Source organism: Vicia villosa, linkage group LG2 (genome assembly GCF_029867415.1).
Source record: "Vicia villosa cultivar HV-30 ecotype Madison, WI linkage group LG2, Vvil1.0, whole genome shotgun sequence".
NCBI lineage: Eukaryota > Viridiplantae > Streptophyta > Magnoliopsida > Fabales > Fabaceae > Vicia > Vicia villosa.
In genome coordinates this window covers 174,837,414-174,856,632 of record NC_081181.1, presented here as the reverse complement: position 1 = coordinate 174,856,632, position 19,219 = coordinate 174,837,414, and the positions used below count along the sequence as shown (strand labels likewise).

The 19,219-nt window shown below is 33.4% G+C and overlaps 1 protein-coding gene across 2 annotated transcripts; it reads right to left on the bottom strand.

The window, feature by feature from the left end:
- Positions 1 to 4,931: 4,931 nt before the first annotated feature.
- On the bottom strand, positions 4,932 to 12,689 carry LOC131653032 (RNA-binding protein 1-like). Of its 2 annotated transcripts, none has more exons than XM_058923067.1 (6): positions 12,404 to 12,689; positions 7,243 to 7,379; positions 6,838 to 7,132; positions 6,658 to 6,719; positions 6,497 to 6,575; positions 4,932 to 5,418 (listed from the first exon to the last, which is right to left on the bottom strand). In XM_058923067.1, exons 1-6 carry the CDS (start codon positions 12,480 to 12,482, stop codon positions 5,252 to 5,254), a joined length of 819 nt encoding a protein of 272 aa, XP_058779050.1. In that variant the 5' UTR covers positions 12,483 to 12,689; the 3' UTR covers positions 4,932 to 5,251. The 2 variants fall into 2 exon arrangements, with proteins under 2 accessions (XP_058779050.1, XP_058779051.1); XM_058923068.1 differs by lacking the exon at positions 12,404 to 12,689 and adding an exon at positions 7,837 to 12,375.
- Positions 12,690 to 19,219: the final 6,530 nt, after the last annotated feature.

Genomic DNA, 19,219 nt, shown 5'->3' with positions numbered 1-19,219 from the left:
TAAGGGTCATCGAGAGTATCGTTCGCCATAAGACTGTCCCTTGCCATAAAGAGGGCAGGTAGTCTAAGGGAAGGATATAATAGTCATTTAATCTTTAGGCAACAGGCGAGGATACCTTAGCAATTGGGACAGTTGTTTTTATAAGGCAACATCGAGGGAGTTTCAATAACTTTGAAGGCAACGTTTGCTTTAGGTATCCTCGGGATCGAGGGACTTGACTATTTAAAGGCAACAATAATTAAGGCATAGGCAACAATATAGGCAGGCAACAGTATAAGGCAACAAGAGGGGTTACCCTAAAGGTGTGTGGGTGCAACAATCATGTGTTAACTTCGATGACATTTATCTTGTAGTTAGGTGATCTACGTTTAATTCATAATCTTGCACTCCCTATTATACTAACCACGCAGTTAAAATAAAATAAAAGCAGAAAATAAAATTCCTACGCTATTACAATAAACACCTGCGGGAAAGGGGAAAAGCAGAAAATAATAGAGGGCAATAATTAATTTGTGTATATTGAATGCCTTGATCTTCCTCAAACCCTTGGTTGACTCTGCAAATTAAGAGGAAAATAAATAAGGGGTGAGTGTATTGACTATTCGAAGCAAACCCTATTTTGGGCAAAAGGCAAAAAGAAAATAATATTTAAATAAAATAAAACAAGGATTGAAAACTTAGCTTTTCAATTGCCATGGCGCGTAGTCGGAGGATACTGATTAACCCTGAAAATTTGCATAAAAGAAAATAATTTTAGTGTATGAAGGATCTACAACCCTTAATGGATTAAAAAAAATAAAAGAAAATTTATTGTGACCCAAAAGACAAATAATAATAAAAAATAAATGATGTTACGGAAACCTTGAAAGGTTAATGAAAAGGCTAAGAAATCAATTAAATAGGACAAGGGTTAAAATAAACATAAAGGTTAATCCTAATTTATCAATTAATTAAAAGTATATTCGAATTTTAATATATATATATATATAGAGAAAACAATTATTTGTGAAAAATCGGATTTTCGGTTAAATATTAATGATTAAAATTTACTATAGAAATTATTTTATAAAAATATAAATAAAAAAGTTATAATAAAAAAAAGAAAGGAAAAGAAAATAATCAAAATTGTTGATGCATAAAAATAATAAAAATTATTATTAAAAAAAATACTTAGCTGGAATTGTGTGTGGTTGGTAGTCGGAGGTAAAATCCTGTTGCTAACCCTGAAAGAATTGGGCACAAAGAAGAAAAATGTTAGTGCATTACAATCCCCAACCATTACAAAGATACTAAGTTAATGGACAACATCTACCTAACAGTGATTAATGATCATGAAGAAATCAGGGTTTTAAGACATAAAAACATTTAATTAGCCCCAAAAATAATTATTAACTAAAAACCTTAATTAAATTATTATTGAAAAAAAATTGATATTACGAAAAAAAGAGTTTTCGATTAAATAATATAGATGGCTAATAAAAATAATTTGTTTTAAACAAAATAAAAAGAAATTATATTAAAAAAGAAGAAAAAAGGAAAGGAGTTTATGTAATAAAAAATAAAAAAAAAGAAATTTGAAAAATAACTTAGCTCTGATTTGGTGTGTATGCTTCATGGAGGTACCTGCAAAAAAATAAGAATAATAATAGTAATAATAATAATAATAATAATAATAATAATAATAATAAAAGTAATTAACAAAAATGAGTAATAATAATAATTATTATTATTATAATAATAAAAAAAAAGTTAGTAATGATAATAGTTAAAATAACAAAATAAAAAATATTATAAAAAGGGTTTGGCCTCAAATAATCTAAATTTTCCCATGAAATAAAGAAAGGTTCAGAAAGTTAGATCATGGCTAAAAGGGCAAAAATTTCCAAGGGTTTAAAAAAAGATTATGATCGTAAAAACATAAATTTAAACTAAAATGTAGCAACAATGACCAAAACAATGATTAAAAAAAAACAAGCCTCAGATATCATCATTGGCCAAAACCTTTTGAAATATTTAAAATTGAGAAAAACTTTTTGTAAAGGGAGGCCTCATATAAAATCATTGGTCATCAATTGAACCAATAAAAAAAACTAACAAAAAAAAAAAAACAACACCACCTGAGGGCTTCGATGGCGGTTTGTGGAGGAAAGAGGTGCGTCTCGGTTCTACCGTGAGAGGAAGATGTAAGTTCTTGAGTTTCTTTTTGAAAGTGTTCTTGATGTTCTTCAACAAGCTATGAAGTTGTTATGGTATTCATGGGAGAAAGTGAAGTTCGATCTTTGAGAGAAGGAGGAGAAGATAATTTTTGTGTTTGTGAGAATAGGGAGAGAGGGTGTGAGAATAAGGGTTAGAAAATGTTGTCAATCCCTAATGTGTAAAAATTAGTGATATTTATAGTGCAACTTAGGTCAACAAATATGGAATAAAAAAAAATATCAAATATTAACTATTCATTGAAAGCTCAAATAACAAATAATTTGATTGTGATCTTTTAAATGATTAACTAATATTTTCTTAAAAAGATCTTTCCTTGTTACCCAAGTTGTGAAAAATGTTAAATATAGAACAAATAAAATTAAAAACTTATTTTTTGGATTTTTTGAATATTTTATGATTTTTGATGATTTTTTGACTAAAAAATGCATAAAAGTGAAAATTGACTATTTTAAAAAATGCATATTTAATTAGTGCGAAAATTAAATTAAAATATTAAAAAAATGCAATTTTTATGATTTTTGAATAAATGGAAATAAAGTTAGAAAACAAATAAAAAAGGAGAAATGTTAGAAGTGAGATTCGAGCCCGGGACCTCTCGCTCTTGTACCTTTTAACCTCAAATCCCTACCAATTGTGTTATGTCAATTATTCGAAATAAAATAACATTTGCAAATATATGAGGGCAAATTTTGGGGTATGACACACGTATTAGAACAAAAATGGACACGGTTGATAAGTTAGATAGAAAATATGCATTGCGTCGTCTTCATGATCACAACCGAACTCGGTGTCTCAATATTGGAACTAGTAATAATTAACATTTTATTTTGTTGTCAAATATCATTTTCAAACTACCGTCAAGCTTCTCAATTGTATGAACCATTACTCATTAAGTTTTTTTTCATGGATAAATGTTGTTTTAAGAACACAAAGATCTTTCGCATTTAATATAAATAACAAGAATCCATATAGGACAAAACGAACAACAACAAGTCCAAAAAGACAACACATACAACATATATCAAAATAGATAAAAAAATACTTAACCACAACTTTTCTAATTGATTATAACAATCAAAGTAATATCATTTGGTCAAAACATCATTTCCCTAGCATCCTTATCATTTCTAACTCGCATCCACCCACGCTGGGTATCGTGTCTCTCAATACTTCAAATTTCTTCGCCTTCAAATATTCTTCGTCTAAGAAACGAATCAAGTTCGTCTTTAGTTACTCAAAACTTTGGATGTTCCAGGAGAACATCTCCATCGGAGGCTTGTCTCTCGAATTAATCACCTTCCCTTTGCGGCAAAGAATCATGTTTGAACGATTCATGAAGATATATTCAAACAAATTGAGAATGTGTGTGAAAAAATGGATCACACCAAGAAACTTGAAACGCATGGACCCTATTCTGCAAGATAGGAAAGAAATGTTACATTCATTGTATTACTCTTAACATGAACTCCAAAAAAATTGACTTTTACTAAAGTTGAGTCTTAGACCTTTCACCAAATCAAACTCCCTTAAAATTGCAAGGTATCATTTGCTATCATGGTATCATCTGCAAATTGGCCAATATCTAAAGACACCTCCTCCTTAACATAAAAGTCAGTGAACTCCTCTACCTCCATTGCTCTTCTCATCAACCTAGTGAGACCCGCCATAACTAACACAAACATGCAAATTGGGCAATATCTAAATACACCTCCTCATTAACATAAAAGTCAATGAACTCTTCTACCTCCATTGCTCTTCTCATCAACCTAGTGAAACCCACCATAACTAACACAAACAAGAAAGAGGATAGTGGATCTCCCTACCTCAAACTCCTCTCTACTATAAAGTCCTTAGTGGCACTACCATTAACAATAACATAACTGACATAGAACTGCAAGCCTCCATCCATTGATTCGACTTGACACTAAATCCCATTCTTTTGAAGAGGAACTTAAGATAGTTCTAATTCTAAAACTTCACCACCAAATCCCATCCATTGATTCCACTTTACACTATCATAGGTCTTTTCATAGTCTTCCTTCACCACCAAACAGCTCCTTCTATTTCTCTTGGTCAAATCTAAAACTTCATTCATAACCAAAACTCCATCCAAAATATTCCTCCCTAAAATGAAAGCAGTTTGATTTTTGAATACTACCCTTCTTACAGACACCCCACCGGACAGATTGGTTTGGTTTATAATCAGATAAGTCTTGAGGGCTTTTGTTTTTTTGAATGAGAGCTATGAAAGAAGCTTTGAGTGAAAGTCTCTAAATATTATTAATGATTTGTGTTAGATGAACTGTATCACGACATTCATTAGCTATATATTTATCTTTAAAAGTGTTTAAAAATTCCACAAAAATCATTTAATTTTAAACTACCAAGTAGCAAAATATGACACCAAAAAAAAAAAGATTTAGCAAAATATATTTGTTCTTGTAATTATATCATGGAATGCCACATCAATTTTTATATCATTTTTGCACACATTTTTAGATTTCTTCTACACACTTGACCACCAAAACAACATGAAGAAAAGAACATTTTGTACATTCATCCCTGCTTTATCACCAAATCTGTCGGTAGAAAAACATATTTGTGGCACTTTGCATCAATGATAAAAAGTTTAGGCATCTTATGGAAGAAAAAAAACATAACTTCCTCTTGCATTAGTTCTGTAGTAATAAAGCACATATCTAAGTGTAAGTACATGCCCATGTAAATGGATAATTTTGAGTAACCAAAAAATAACATAATTCAATAATACAGTAATTGGTCAACTCAAAGTAAACGCTACCATAATTTAGACATAATGTTCATACTTAGCAAATAATATTACACAGCTAAAATGAAAAATTACTATTTGATCTCTGCCTGATAACAATTTGTGCATCTCAAGGGCTCAGGAGCAAAATGAAATTAAGAATTTGTGTAGTAATGACCTGCTAACATTCGAGCCCACAAAATGAGCATGTTTAAAGGACCGTCCACATTTCTTATGAGCATAAAAATCCTAACTGGGTTATGCAAGTCACCTCCTACCACCACGAGATCCAGCACCACTTCTTGGACCAGGTCCACTACTTCTTGGACCGGGTCCACTACTTCTTGGACCGCCTCCAATTCTTGGGCCTGGATACCGAGAAAACTGAAGCCGCAAATAACTAGACTCGGGATTGATTTCATCGACTTTATAGCCTGTACCAGAAGCCACGGTTAGCTAATACCTCAGTAGTACGTTTACGAATGAATAATGATAATCTTCGATATGGATATGGATAAACCTTTCATTTTCTATTCCTGTTAGTCGTTTACAGTATTTAGTAATAGTATTCTGACCCATATTTATAGTACAGAGAATTTGTTTTGAGTCGGGTAAGGATACCGTGTCTGATTTCCTTTGAACCACAACCGATTTCCTTCGATTGAGGTTGGTTTCATTATCATGTCATTTGAATCTTAACTGATTTCTTTCTACCAGCAGGTAATCTATGATTTTAATCTCGTATAGCGGCGCAGAGCATTGGACCACAAAACCGGATAACAGGATGACCCCTATTAAAGACTAAAAGACAATGTAGTACAAACTAAAACAATTATAAGGGGAGTCATAATTAATAATTATAAGTAATTTTGGTTATTTGTCACTAACATCGAAAATCAAAACCCAAAATAACTGACTAATTAAAGTTCTAAAAGTAATCAAAATGGCATTGTTCAGATGAGATATGTATTTTGGTGTACTCACTAAAACCCAAAGAACGGAGAAAAAGAAACAAAAAGAAAAAAAAACAGAAAGCCAAATCTTTGCAGAAGAAGGAAGGAACAGTGAACTTTGCGGGAATAAGAAGCAGAAGAAAGAGAGGGCTTCACGCGCACACAGAAGACGACTTAAGAGAGCTTCGCGTGCAGAAACGGGGAAAACACATTGAAAAGAGTAAATGCAGTCACATAAAAAATAAAACAACAGGCCACTTAAAACACATTGAATGACCAATATACCCTTAATAAATAGACACAACATTTAAAAAAGAGTGGGCACTTGAGAGATTTCCCTGAGAGCCTAATTGTGGACTCAAAAACAGGAATGAACATCAAAAAGAGATGTCAAAACAGAGCAATTTGCGGCCGCGACTGCGCACCTGTTGAACGCGCGCAGTCGGCGTCGCCTCCGCAATGCGAATCCGTGATCACTTGCTGTAGCAAGGTGATTGACAGCATAGGTATCTGAATAAAAATGATAATCGCCAAAAAAGAAACTATATAGAAATAATACCTTGCAAGGCACTCAAAGCAGTTGCTGCACAAGCTGGATTTGCGAAGTCCACAAAACAAAGAATCAAAGGATCTCCACGCTGCAAAAAACAGACAGTTCAGCATAAAGGGGACATTTTAGCTACAATACAAGCAGCCATCTGTTACAAACAATACTCTTACATGTTTGGCCTCTTTGCTGACAAGTCTCACTTCTCTGTATCCAACAAAAGGGCGGAAAATATCTAAAGACTATGTTAAGGAATATACGTATAACAGAATTGAAATAAATGAAGTTCAAGAGTCATAGACGAAAACAAGATGATAAAATTCAGAAGCTTTGCATCATAACAAAAAGGATACGAGCCACTTCCCTTCTTGTACAATCAGAAGGTAGACCTTCAATATATAACGTAGGGGAAGCATCTGGGGGTAGGAGTGCTGTTTCCGGTCCAGGCCTTGAAATTGCATCCACAGGTGGCTGAAACCCATAATTGATACCCCGTCCATTCGGTGCAAAATCAGGACCACCACCACCGTGACGCCCCATGAGAGCAGGATCACCTAGTGAATGGTTCGGTAATCCACCAACACCCCTTTGCAACCCAAGAGCACCAACTGTACTGGCTTCCCCGGCAGAAGTAAATGAAGAAAGTTGCTTCAAAACCAAACAAGATGTATGTTTTCAGGTAATGTAACAACCAGTGAAAATGCCCAAAAAAATAAATAGTAATTTATTTTAGCATGCATAAAAGGATGTAATGTTACCCCACTCTGAAGGTAGCGATCATACGCAGATCCAATCGTTTTTGTGTCCTTTACCATTGGGTGACCAGAACGGTCCTCTTCGCGAGCAAGATAATTATGCATCTCAATTCCAGGAGGCAGACCAGTAGCTGGCATTTCTGTAGTGTAAAAGATAAAAGTAATGACAGATTATCATCTCTAACAATTTATGGAAAAAATCTCCATATCTTATAAATTATATATCATTCATATTCATACACTTCTAAACATCAAATTTAATAGAAAAGTGTGCATGCTACATTAATAAAATTAACTAATCAGTCCAATGTCAAACTATCCCCAAGAAAAATAATAAGACAACAACAAATCACTTTTACTATTATTTATCAGAGAAAATGAACAATATCACGAGGAACAAGCACGAGATCTTAAGTAGGATCGGACATGTGAAAGATCATAAAACTAGGATCGTAGAACGGCACGTAAGATCCTACGGAAGAGCAAATTGGTAATTTCATATATATTTGAAGCCATTACAAAGGGGAGAAAATAGTGTTAAGAAAAATTATGGGAGAAGAACACAAACAGTGATAGGGAAATGATGAACACGAATACCGATGGTAGAGAGAGAACTGGTCGCGGCCGTCGTCGTTGCCGTGGGGAAGATTAACGGCGACGATAACAGAGGGGCAAGAGAGGAAAACGGAATGGGGATGGGAAGATGAAGCTTGAAAGTTGCAGAGTTGCCAGCACCTATCGTGAAAGATGCAGCCGATTCTGTTTTAGGGTTAGGACTTAGGAGGGAGAACCTAATTGAAATAATAACCGGGTTTTCACTTAAGAAAACCCAACCCAGTTAGACAGCCCAAAAAAACAGGCCCAGCACTATTTTTTTATTATCTTGTTCTAGAAAGCTCGATCTTGACCACACCATGCACGAAAAGAGATCTTTCTCCGATCGTAGCACTGAAAGGCAATCTCAGCACGTAAGATCGTAAGATCCAGCACTAGATCTTGACTACACTAGGACACAATATATGCTGAAAATCAAAATAAAACAAGATACAAGGACACAATACCAATATGTCAAATGGTTTGATTACATTACATTGCAGGCAAATAGCGGAAGTTGTATAGTAATTGAAATAAATCAGTTACATATATACAAAAAGCATTAGATCAATATACAAATAAAAAAATAAAAAGATAACGCATATATAAAGATGTTTCAGCATTAGATATGTTGTACAAGTTCAATTGTTCTAAAGAAAACACCTAGAACATAAACAAAAAATCTATTCATTTATCCTCCAACCTCTTCCCCAATATACAGTGTATGTAAGATCGGTGATAACTGCGTAGGATCGTCCAATCTTACAATTCAAAACCCCTTTTCCATGTGGCAATGTGAATGGGATCAGGGTGAGTGAGGTCAGAGAAGCAATAGGATCGTAGAAGATCATTGGGAATTGACCCAACATGGGCTGGGTTTTGTCAACAAAAAACCCAAGATTTTGGATGGTAAAATAATATTGAAATTTTTACTTCTTCCTCACACAAGTCCGGTCTTGAGGCAAAATATCTTCCTTTCTTCTCTCAGAATCTCTTCCGTTCATTCCTCTATCTCTTGCGAGTTGGGTGTGGTTCGTCTCATTCTTATGAGGTTGAGAATTCATCCTCTAATTTCTTGTTTTAATGGATTCATTTTTGCAGGGAACCAATTTTGAACTTAGCTGTTTGAGTTAATTATGAATTTATGAGTCTGTGGATGGATGGGTATCTTTTCTTCATCTATCATAATATTTATGCATGTGTGTGTGTGTTTGTGTATCTTTTTCTCTAATATTAGGATCTTATGAGCTGTGCTACGATTCTGATTCTTTGTCTGATACATTTTCTAGGCTCTCATGCATGCATCCCTATATACAGCTTCCAATTAAGAGCAGCATAACTTTCATTCCCGTGGACCTTCTCATTCCCAGCATCTCATCTCTAATTATCCTCCCAACTAGCAACTTGTTTTGGTCACCAATATAATTGAATGAGGTTGGGCTAATTTTCAGAGCTAAAACTGTATCTTCTAATCAGTGATACATAGTATTTGACTTCCCAACTAAGCTGTGTACTCTTTTATGTTTCTTATACTTGTGCGGCGGATTGCCAGTTTCTATTCAACTGGGGCTGATAGCAAAATATGAAGAGCACAGCACTAGTCATAAAAAAAATATAAAAAAAAGTCACGTGAGACAACAGTGACCGTTCAGTTCTTTTTTAAAAAAAAAAACTACCCTGTTTCTCACAATAGGTGCGCATCCGCTGTACCCACTTTACCATTGGTGGTTGTTACACCTGATTTGCAGAATCTACGATGCAATATTAATGGCAGTTTCGTCAAATTCAATAATGCAATTGCATTAGAGAGCCACCTTAACCGCAATTTAGCAACTATGGCTCCACAAGTATTCTATATCAGCATTATAGTAGTTTCCCCAGAAAAATTTATCATAGTTACTTATTCAAGCCTGGGTATTACCTAACCTCCTGCCTTATTGATGAAATGCAGAAGTGGACTTAGATTATTGTTTCTTCATAACAATATCTAAAGCTAATATTTTGTTGGCTATCATCATGAACAAGAAACATGAGAATCAACTGAGTTAAGCATGAAAATCATTGCCTTACTAGAAGCATGTCATCAAGTGCTGCAGCAAGGGATTATGGCATGAAGAAGGAAGTCTTATTTGGTATTGGTGATGACTGCGTGAGTATTTTTTTGTTCCTATACATATATTCACCCGGAACAAAACCAATATAAGCCTTTCATTAAAGAATCGAATCGCTGTCTTAAATCCCAAGATAAAGCTTATAAATAGGAAAAACACCAAAGACTCAAAAGTTTTACTATTTCTTTCTTCAAGAGTAGTTAGAAATTGGAATGAAGTAAGCAATAACCTCATCAATGTAAAGTTGAGAAGAAACCCATTAAGGAAACCATGTGATAAATACGAACTCTATTTTCATCAATTTAGAGCCCAAATTGTCCTTGCACTGTGAAATGATTATAGACATATAAGCCTAACCACTAGCAACTACATACACATTACTAAGTTTCTTTCTATGAGGATCTGAGTTATGTTCGGTGAGAAAAGACCTGAGAAACTAGGTGCTGTTGCAGAAACACAATTTGAGGTTGAAGAACTAACAGTTTAGTTTTTAAGATAGATTTAGAAAACGCAAGTAAAGGATTGACATTGAAAAGGTTTTGTTTACTGATAACCATTGAAAAATCACAACTTCAAGGATTGACACTACTGTCACCCAGTCACAGTTGCATCTACGTGAAAATTACACCTTTGACATGACAATGATACTAAAATGATGTTCTTCTATTTTAGTAGAAGTAGACCTTAATCACTAAGAACTTAAACACAGAAACGAGATCACCTCACAGCCCAGCAATGTCTCTTCATATTTAGTTTGTTCAATTAGTTTAGTTTATAGATACACTCAAACTCCATAGTATCTTTTGCGATGTTACGATTTGACAGGATAAACACATTATAATATTTACAGTTAATTCATCCATCACCTAAAATTGGAAAGAGAGTCTAAGATTGAAAATATTGGGTAATAAACACGGATTGTACAATCCTACTGAAAGAAGTTGAGTGAGAATGACAATCTGTAATTATGGTTATTTTATGTTATACATATTTATATAGTTACCTTTTTATTAATAGTGATTATGACAAGAAATAAATAACCAAAAGGGAATAGATCAGTTCATAATTAAAGAGAGAAGCGTATGATTAAAGGGTTGATGAATTTCAATAAAGCTCATCATGTAAGGTTCAAAAGCACACAACCAAACTTTGTTGACGACTGTTGGAAGAAAAAAGACTTTCAAAGAGATGAAGCAGCATCCAGAGAGTATCATGCCAACACAGAAGGAAAATTTCTGAAGTAGAAGCAGTGTGTGTGACCAGCAAATAACACGGACAGAGAGAACATTGAACAAGGAGCAGAGAGAACCAAAATGCTCGCAGTAAAGAAATCAGAAGATGATCACAGAAAAGTTGCACATGCCCGAGCGACAGAAAGAATGGCTCCAACTCAGATACCTTCAAACTCAAATAATGTCTCTGCAGTCGGAATCATAAGATGCTTGCAGCAGTCGAAATTGAACTCAGGTAACCCCTTAAAATCAAACTCAGGCACGCACAATATTGACTTGCTTTTATGTTTCTGATTTAATCAAGGCAAAATGATTTTTTGCAACCGAGACACGGAACACAGTTCGCAGAACCAGGGATTGACAAAACCACAGCGGTCTCATTTATTACACAGGTAAGATTAGCAATTGTATAGCCAATTTCAGATTCTGCTTGTGATTGAGATCTTATGCAATGTGAAAGATTGTAAGAATTTAAGATCATACATGCAGAATCACGGTTTTAATTTTAACTACAGTGATTAACAGTATACCCTAACATACAAAAGTAAAGTAATCAACTTCCTCAATTTAAGCTTATAAAAAAGTTGACGAAACCAAAGCGTCCAATTATCACAAATGTCATTGGTGTTAGTGACAGAAAAATCCATCCAAAAAAGAGAATCAGCAACCGATCGATCCTACATAATTCCCCAATTTCCGGTTCTACTTTTGATCAAGATCTTTGGCAACATAAAAGATTGTAAGAATTTAAGATCATACATGCAAGACCACATTTTTAACTACCCATATTAGGATAATAAGATCTAACACCACAACAATAAACCCTGACATCCAAATGTGAAGTAATCAGCTTCCTCAATCTAAACTTATAAAACAGTTGTCCAAACTCCAAAGCATTCAATTATCCCAAATGGCATTGGTGTTATTGATAACAGCTAAATCCATCCAAAAAAAAGAGGATTTTTTAGCAATCTTCTATGAACATTCTAGGGTGAAAAGGGGTATCATTTCAGTTTCCCTCAACATTTAATTTCCTCTAAACTCCTCAATCCAAACACGCCCTAAAGAATCTAAATTCAAAACAATAACAAAGTGAAGTTTCGACTTATTTGGGCAATTTCATTAATTTGCATTAAAAACAACAACAGTAACAACAAAAGAGAAAAATGACAAATTGGACTAAACAAGCGTGATAGAAATTGATGGAGAATAAAAGGGGAAACGAACCGTAATCTGAACGGGGTCGTTTGTGCAGGCCGGAATGGGGGAGAAGCGTCTGCTGGCGGTTCCAGAAGCCGTCGGCCATGGCGAGGAAAAACCCTAACTTGGGGAGATGGAATCGGAAAACGGAAGAAACCCTAAACGGTGGTGGCGACTGAAGGTGGTTGGTGGTAGCTTTACTGACGATTTTGCTCACTCGGGACTTTCTACTAACACAGGACTTCGATTGGAATTGGAAAAAAATAATGCAAACAGAATTAGTTATGTTTTGATCCCTAAACAGTATCACAATTTCAAAAAATATAAAATCCTTCAATTTCAAATTTTTTTTTTTAATAAGGCATCATTTATTGAGAAAGAAAAGAGAATAAAAAAAATAGAATGGACAAAGTCACAAATCTATCACCAATCGTTAGTTGGTCCAGTGGTGATTGGCGCTGGATTTGATAGGGAGAACCACGGTTCGAACGGGAGGAGGATGGAATCACTTGATGCCAGAACTCGTCCCCCGATCAGGAGGGGGATGGAACCACTTGATGCCTTCAAAAGGTCCTCTCACGTACTATTTGTGAAACAGTAACTAGCTAACGAGGATTATTTTGCTCTAGGCTATGATCATTTGATCCTCTATTGGTGTTGCCTCATTTCTAGCAAAGCACATTGAAAAAATTGCAAATGCTTCGAAGGGGGATATCGTGATTTGGGGAATGATTACCCAATTGTAGAGACTCTTGGTTACGAGGAGGGTTTCGAAATTTGCACGTTATTCCTAGTATTACTTGTTGTAAATTTTGATAATATTTCAAAAGTTTTAAATAGTTTTTTGTCTCAAATCTTAAGTGACAAATATGAAAATATATTTTCAAAGAAAATTATTAATATTATTATCATTATTAAAATTAATGTGGTCAATAATGAATTTATTATAATGATGACTTGATTTAGTCCAAGTCATTAAACACTATTTCTCTCCCTCTCTTATATATACCTACACTTTTACTTTTGGATATAATAGAAAAAATAAAAAACACTTAACGTGTTAATTGAAAAAATCTCTTTATACTTCCTTATCTTTGAATTTTCTGGTTACGTCTTCCAGTCAACTAAAAGAGTATTTCTTGTTGTTCTGATACCTCAGATTGATAATGAGAATCGGGGAAGAACCTGTTGAATCCTGGGGGATTTGCGCTTATGAGGCGGATAAATCCTTAAGGACAGTGTTCTTACACGCCTCAGGTTTAGTTAACGTCTTATATTTTGCAGGATTAATATTTGTGATGGTGAGAAGATGTGATCGAGTTATGCTAGTGCTCAACTTCTACAACAATCTTAAGGATTTATTTTATATTAATCAAACTCTGATCTCAAAGATGACCACGGAAAGAGATTTATAAAGATAAATATTATATCATGATTTGGAGCAGGGATATCATGTTATCGATATGCAACTATCATACTCCTGTTATGGCGTAGCACTAATTGTGTCAATTATTAAGGTACACCATTTTATCTTTCCATTTTATGAAAATTTAACTGATAATCAATAATATTATTTTAATAATTGAATTTATATTATATGTATTTTGGATGCTTTATCCTTTTATGTCTTTTATAAAATGCAAAGAAATTTGTAGAGATGATAGCTTACATGTCCTAATATATCATTGTTTTTAAATAAATATATATTATATAGGATGAATTGATTGTTCCATAAAACTTTGTGTAGACTAATTATATTTGTTCTTCTGTAAGAAAAAAAATCGTTAGAATATGATCTTGATTGTTTTGTAACTGGATTAATCATTCAAGTGAGTATTAAAATTAAAAGAAATATAGTAATTATAATTTAATATGATTAAATGCATAAAATATTATTTTTATGATTGTAAATTTTGTTTTGCTTTATTTCACATCAAAGCAATTATCACGCAAAAAGTAAATTGCCATGTTAGTTAAATACGTTAATAACTGCAACCTATAAATAGGTCATAAATAATTTATGTTAGTATAATATTAAATTATTGGATTCAGAGTTAAATTACTTGACCCTTAAAATGTTTATTAAAATATTATGTTGAAGTATTATTTTATAATAGTAAAGTATTTGTCACTTGTTTATTTTTACCTTATTAAAATTTTATCATTAAATTGTACAATGTGTCCGTGGACACGAGAATATGTTTCTTATGCATGCAGTAGTGATGTGAGTTAATATTGTATAACTTTGGAGTAGAGATATTTTAGAACATTATTATATTAAATTAAAATATGATGTTTTAGAGTTGTATTAAAAAAATACGATCTTATAATATTATCATAGGAGTATGAATAATATATTGTTATTATTATAACAATTTTTGAAAAGTTTAAAATATATTTGAATATTATTTACTCAATAATTATTTGAGTTAAGAACTAATGTAGAATTAAGAGATATCCTTTTACATATAAATTTTTTTATATATATGCAATATATATTGATATGATCGATTTTAATTCCTTGAGAATATATTTTATTGTGGAGTCATATAATATTGATATTATGAAAATTTAATTCGACATTGTACATATAATATGAATGAGAAAAACTAATGAAACAGAAATTTGATTATTATTATTATTGATATATTTTTGGGAAATTTATAAAATATAATAATTTTAGAAATTTGAGATGATATTGTTCTCACTGTGAGAATAAATTTTCATATTATTTGAAAATTATTTATTATTTATTGAGTATTGTGAAAAGTATTTGTATGGTGAGTTTTCATCACATGAAATATTTTAAGTGATAATTTAAATTGTGATACTCTTTTATAGTGGATGATCCAATGTGTTACAATAATACATTGATGTTAATATATGATTCAAATAAAGATAAAACTAAATGTGAAGCTATTTCTCATTGTGGGGGGTGATGTTTTTTGAAAAGCATTCAAACACACCTTTATACTAAAATCTTTAATATATTTATATTTATTTTTATTGAGAAATAATGATGTCGCTTATAAATCATATAAGCAGACCTGTATAAATTTAATCATGGAGACCAAGTTTAATATTAAAACTTGAGTAATATTTGAGATTCATTGACTTAAAGACGTCTTAGTCAATAGCTTTTAGGAAGGAAAATAGTGACTTCCTCATTTGTGTATAAAAGTAGCTACTAAACGATGAGATAATATCGTCATTTTATGTGAAGTTAAATCAAAATGATTTTAGTTAATCCTCTGACAAAATCCCTAGGAAGAAATTTATTTGTGACACATCGAGGGGAATTGGACTTAGCCAATTGAAATTAACAAGTGATGGGCACCCAACCTTTGTGATTGGAGATCCCATGAAAAAGGTTCATATGGGTAAGAACAAGTCACTTGTTAGTTCTGCTAGCTGTTGAATGCAGTACAGGGCAAGCAACAAAAAAGATTTGGAAATATTAATCCAGGAATTATCGTCCACAGAGATGGAGAGATGCCATTCAACAGTTTCTACGGTTTCGAGCTTGGGTTTGAATGAGCAAAAAGTAAACAAAGATATAGACATGTAAGAATAAACACATTCTTAGAAGAGAAATAACTTATCAGGAATGTAAATATATTCACTCTTCACAAACATACACTTACCAACCCGTTATACTCAACCTACGATACTCATCTATGTCATCACGTATCTCTCACATAAGCGTCCATCTCTGGAGCACAAACGAGATCATCTCACAACTAAGGTTATCTCTAACGCGAAGTCACGAGAACATCCGTATTCTCGCGTCGGCGATCTCTCGCGCGCCGCTCAAACACGAAAGCATTAAGTACAGATACAATCGGTGAATGCTAGCTCTAAATCTATCTCTAGAGTTCAGAACCAACAGATTATCATCCTAGATAAGGATTCAAGAAGTTTATCTCTAAAGCACCCCAAATCCCCAGCATAGAGCAAAAATCCAGGATAATATCAACACAGATTTGTAAAGCAAGTTAAATATAAGATTATAATCGGTAAATATACAAAAGATTCAAGTAAATATACAAACAAAACCCAACCAAAGAGAAATACACAAAGAAGAAGAGAAATGAACCGAAAATCTCTCGGTTTGTCAGCTCCGTTCGACGCTCAATCCACCCCCGATCATCCAAATGCAACCTCTGAAGTTGTTTTCTAAGCTAATCTTGATCTAAGAATGAAAATGATGGTGTTGGGACTCAAAAATACCCAACCCATAACCTAAAAATGTGATTTTTGCCCCTTTTAACGAGCTGCTGTCTTAGCAGGTCCGCTTAGCGGACCCCCTCCGCTCAGCGGACTCAAAATTGCATCCAGACGCTGATTTGCTCCGCTGGAGCTCCGCTCAGCGGACCCCCTCCGCTTAGCGGAGTCTGCTAAAAATCAGATTTTGTTTTCGCCATAACTCGAGAACCGTAACTCCGAATTGCGCCCGGTTCGAAGCGTTGGAAAGCTTATTCAATGCTCTATCCAATAATGATTGAATGGAAACCAAAATGATAATTTTGGTCATCCTTATTTTGAGTCTTTGGAAGTCCGCTTGACGGTGGCTAAGCGGGCTTTCACCAAAATTGCGAAATCGAAGCCGTGCCTTTGACACTTTATTCCTCAAGGCTCCAATAAGCATGAATACCTATAAAAACAAAGGAAAAACAATCAAATGGTATAAAAGTATATGAAAATACAATTATTCACAAAGTATACGTATTTATACACAAAACGGGGAATTATTCAAACGGTATTAACAAAAGTATTGATAAGTGCCACTATTTACATACTCAAAACATCGACATTTTGGCACTTATCAAACTCTCCCCAACTTGAAAATTTGTTTGTCCTCAAACAATGTCAAATAAATCAAAGAATCAAAAGTAATAAACCAAAGAATTGTGAATCAACAAGGTTAGAAAAACCAAAAACAAATGTATGGCTCAATACAAAAACGTATAAACAAAGTAAATACTTACCACTATACTACAACGACAACATGTAAATGAAACTAATCCTAAGTACAAAAATCATGCAAAACATTCTAAACCAATACATGCTATCTCATGAATCACACCTAGCAAAATTTCATCAATGGATGAAGAACACACAAAGGTGAGGGACTTTTAACACTCATCCAACAATCTTGCAAACAAAAGATTAAATTATGCATTCATCCAAAAATCACATTGAAGATATGAAAGCAAGAATCACAAGGACTTTTAAAGGTTGTAATGTGGCTTGGTTAACAAACAAGGGATATGTCCTAAGGCTAATCGAAACAAAAACTTGCCTAAACCTAAGGGAGTGATCAATCCACCAAAGATTCAAACAACAAAATCTCGATTAAACTTCTTCCTTAACCACAAGTTTCTCAAACCAATCACAATACTTATTAGCACAATTATTCACTTCTCTTTTCTTTTTGTTTTTCAAAACTTTTTCATTTTTTTTTCTTTCTTTTTCTTTTCTTTTCTTTTCACATTTTTTTTCTTTTCTTTTCAATTTCATAGCAACAACCAAATAAGTACACAACCATTTCTCTCCCCAACTTGAATTCAACCACATCATCATGTGAATACTCCCTACTTTTTAAGGCAAGGTAAAAATTCATACCAAAAATCATGGTTGAGGGTTCAAGAAAACAAAGAATCAATCATCCATGCAAAAATGAGAACTAAACACTCAAAGATAAGCATTTAGCAAAAACAACATGGACATTGACAAAATGCTCAAAAGGGTTAACAAATGATCACACACTCACAAGGTGATTTGACTATTTGGTTATGGTGGTTGTGCTCAAAATGAAACAAAATGCCTTGATCCTTTTCATGCTTTCATAAAATCAACATAAACAAAAGATTAAGCATAGTAAAATCCAGTTAAAACAAAGATTGTGGCCTCCAGCATATATGTAAACAATGGAAAGTTTCCTCACATTTATGGTTTGGGAACTAAAGTGATTCAATCAATAAGCAAGTAATGCAAAAGAATGAATGGTATGGTAATTGTACAAATGAAAAGTTTCATAAACATGTTATGCTATAGAAAGCGATAAATGAGTACCTTGAATGATACAACTTCAAAAATAATATCCTACCATACATCCGCAAGTTGAAACACTCAAGCTTTGGAAAATCACCTCAAAAATCTTCGAATTACCGAACAAAATTTGAGTACAAACAACCAATAAAAGAATTAGAAAAATAAAACTAGTATCTACTACTAAATAGCCTTGGTGAAAGTGGGAAAAAGGTGTGAACCAAGTGGAATAGGAACCCCACTGGTACAAAGCAAGAAAACAAAATTTTACTGTCATCGCTTAGCGGAGCTAGGCTCGCTTAGCGGATGACAGAAAAACCAGAAAAATCATAACAGAATCTGGTGTTCCATCTCTCTCCACTTCACCTAAATACCTCAAATACTGAAATATAGACAAAAATTTACAACCATTGGGGTGCCTCCCAACAAGCGCTTGTTTTACGTCGTTAGCTCGACGCCTTTATTGTTTTGGTGTTTGGAAAGTAGCTTCCTCCCTTCATGCCATGGTGACATCTCACCGCACAAGCCTAAAGAAAGTGTCCTAACCAACCACTTAACAAACGTTACGGGTACAAATATATACAACAATTATACAAACATAAAAGAAAACACACATATACAAATATGTACATGAACAAACACATATATACAAGTATGAATACATACATGTATTATTATACAAAAAGAGAAAAGTTGGTGAATGTTGGATTCACAAGTTAAAAAGTGAAGATTTGTTATTAAAGAGCTCATCCGAGATCAACATGTTTCACCAACACTCACTAATAAAAGTAT

Coding starts and splice junctions, on each gene's coding strand:
- LOC131653032 (XM_058923067.1), bottom strand. CDS start 12,482: ATGGCCGACGGCTTCTGGAACCGCCAGCAGACGCTTCTCCCCCATTCC. Junction 7,380..12,403: donor ACGACCCCGTTCAGATTACG/GTTCGTTTCCCC, acceptor TTTACACTACAG/AAATGCCAGCTACTGGTCTG. Junction 7,133..7,242: donor ATCGCTACCTTCAGAGTGGG/GTAACATTACAT, acceptor TTGGTTTTGAAG/CAACTTTCTTCATTTACTTC.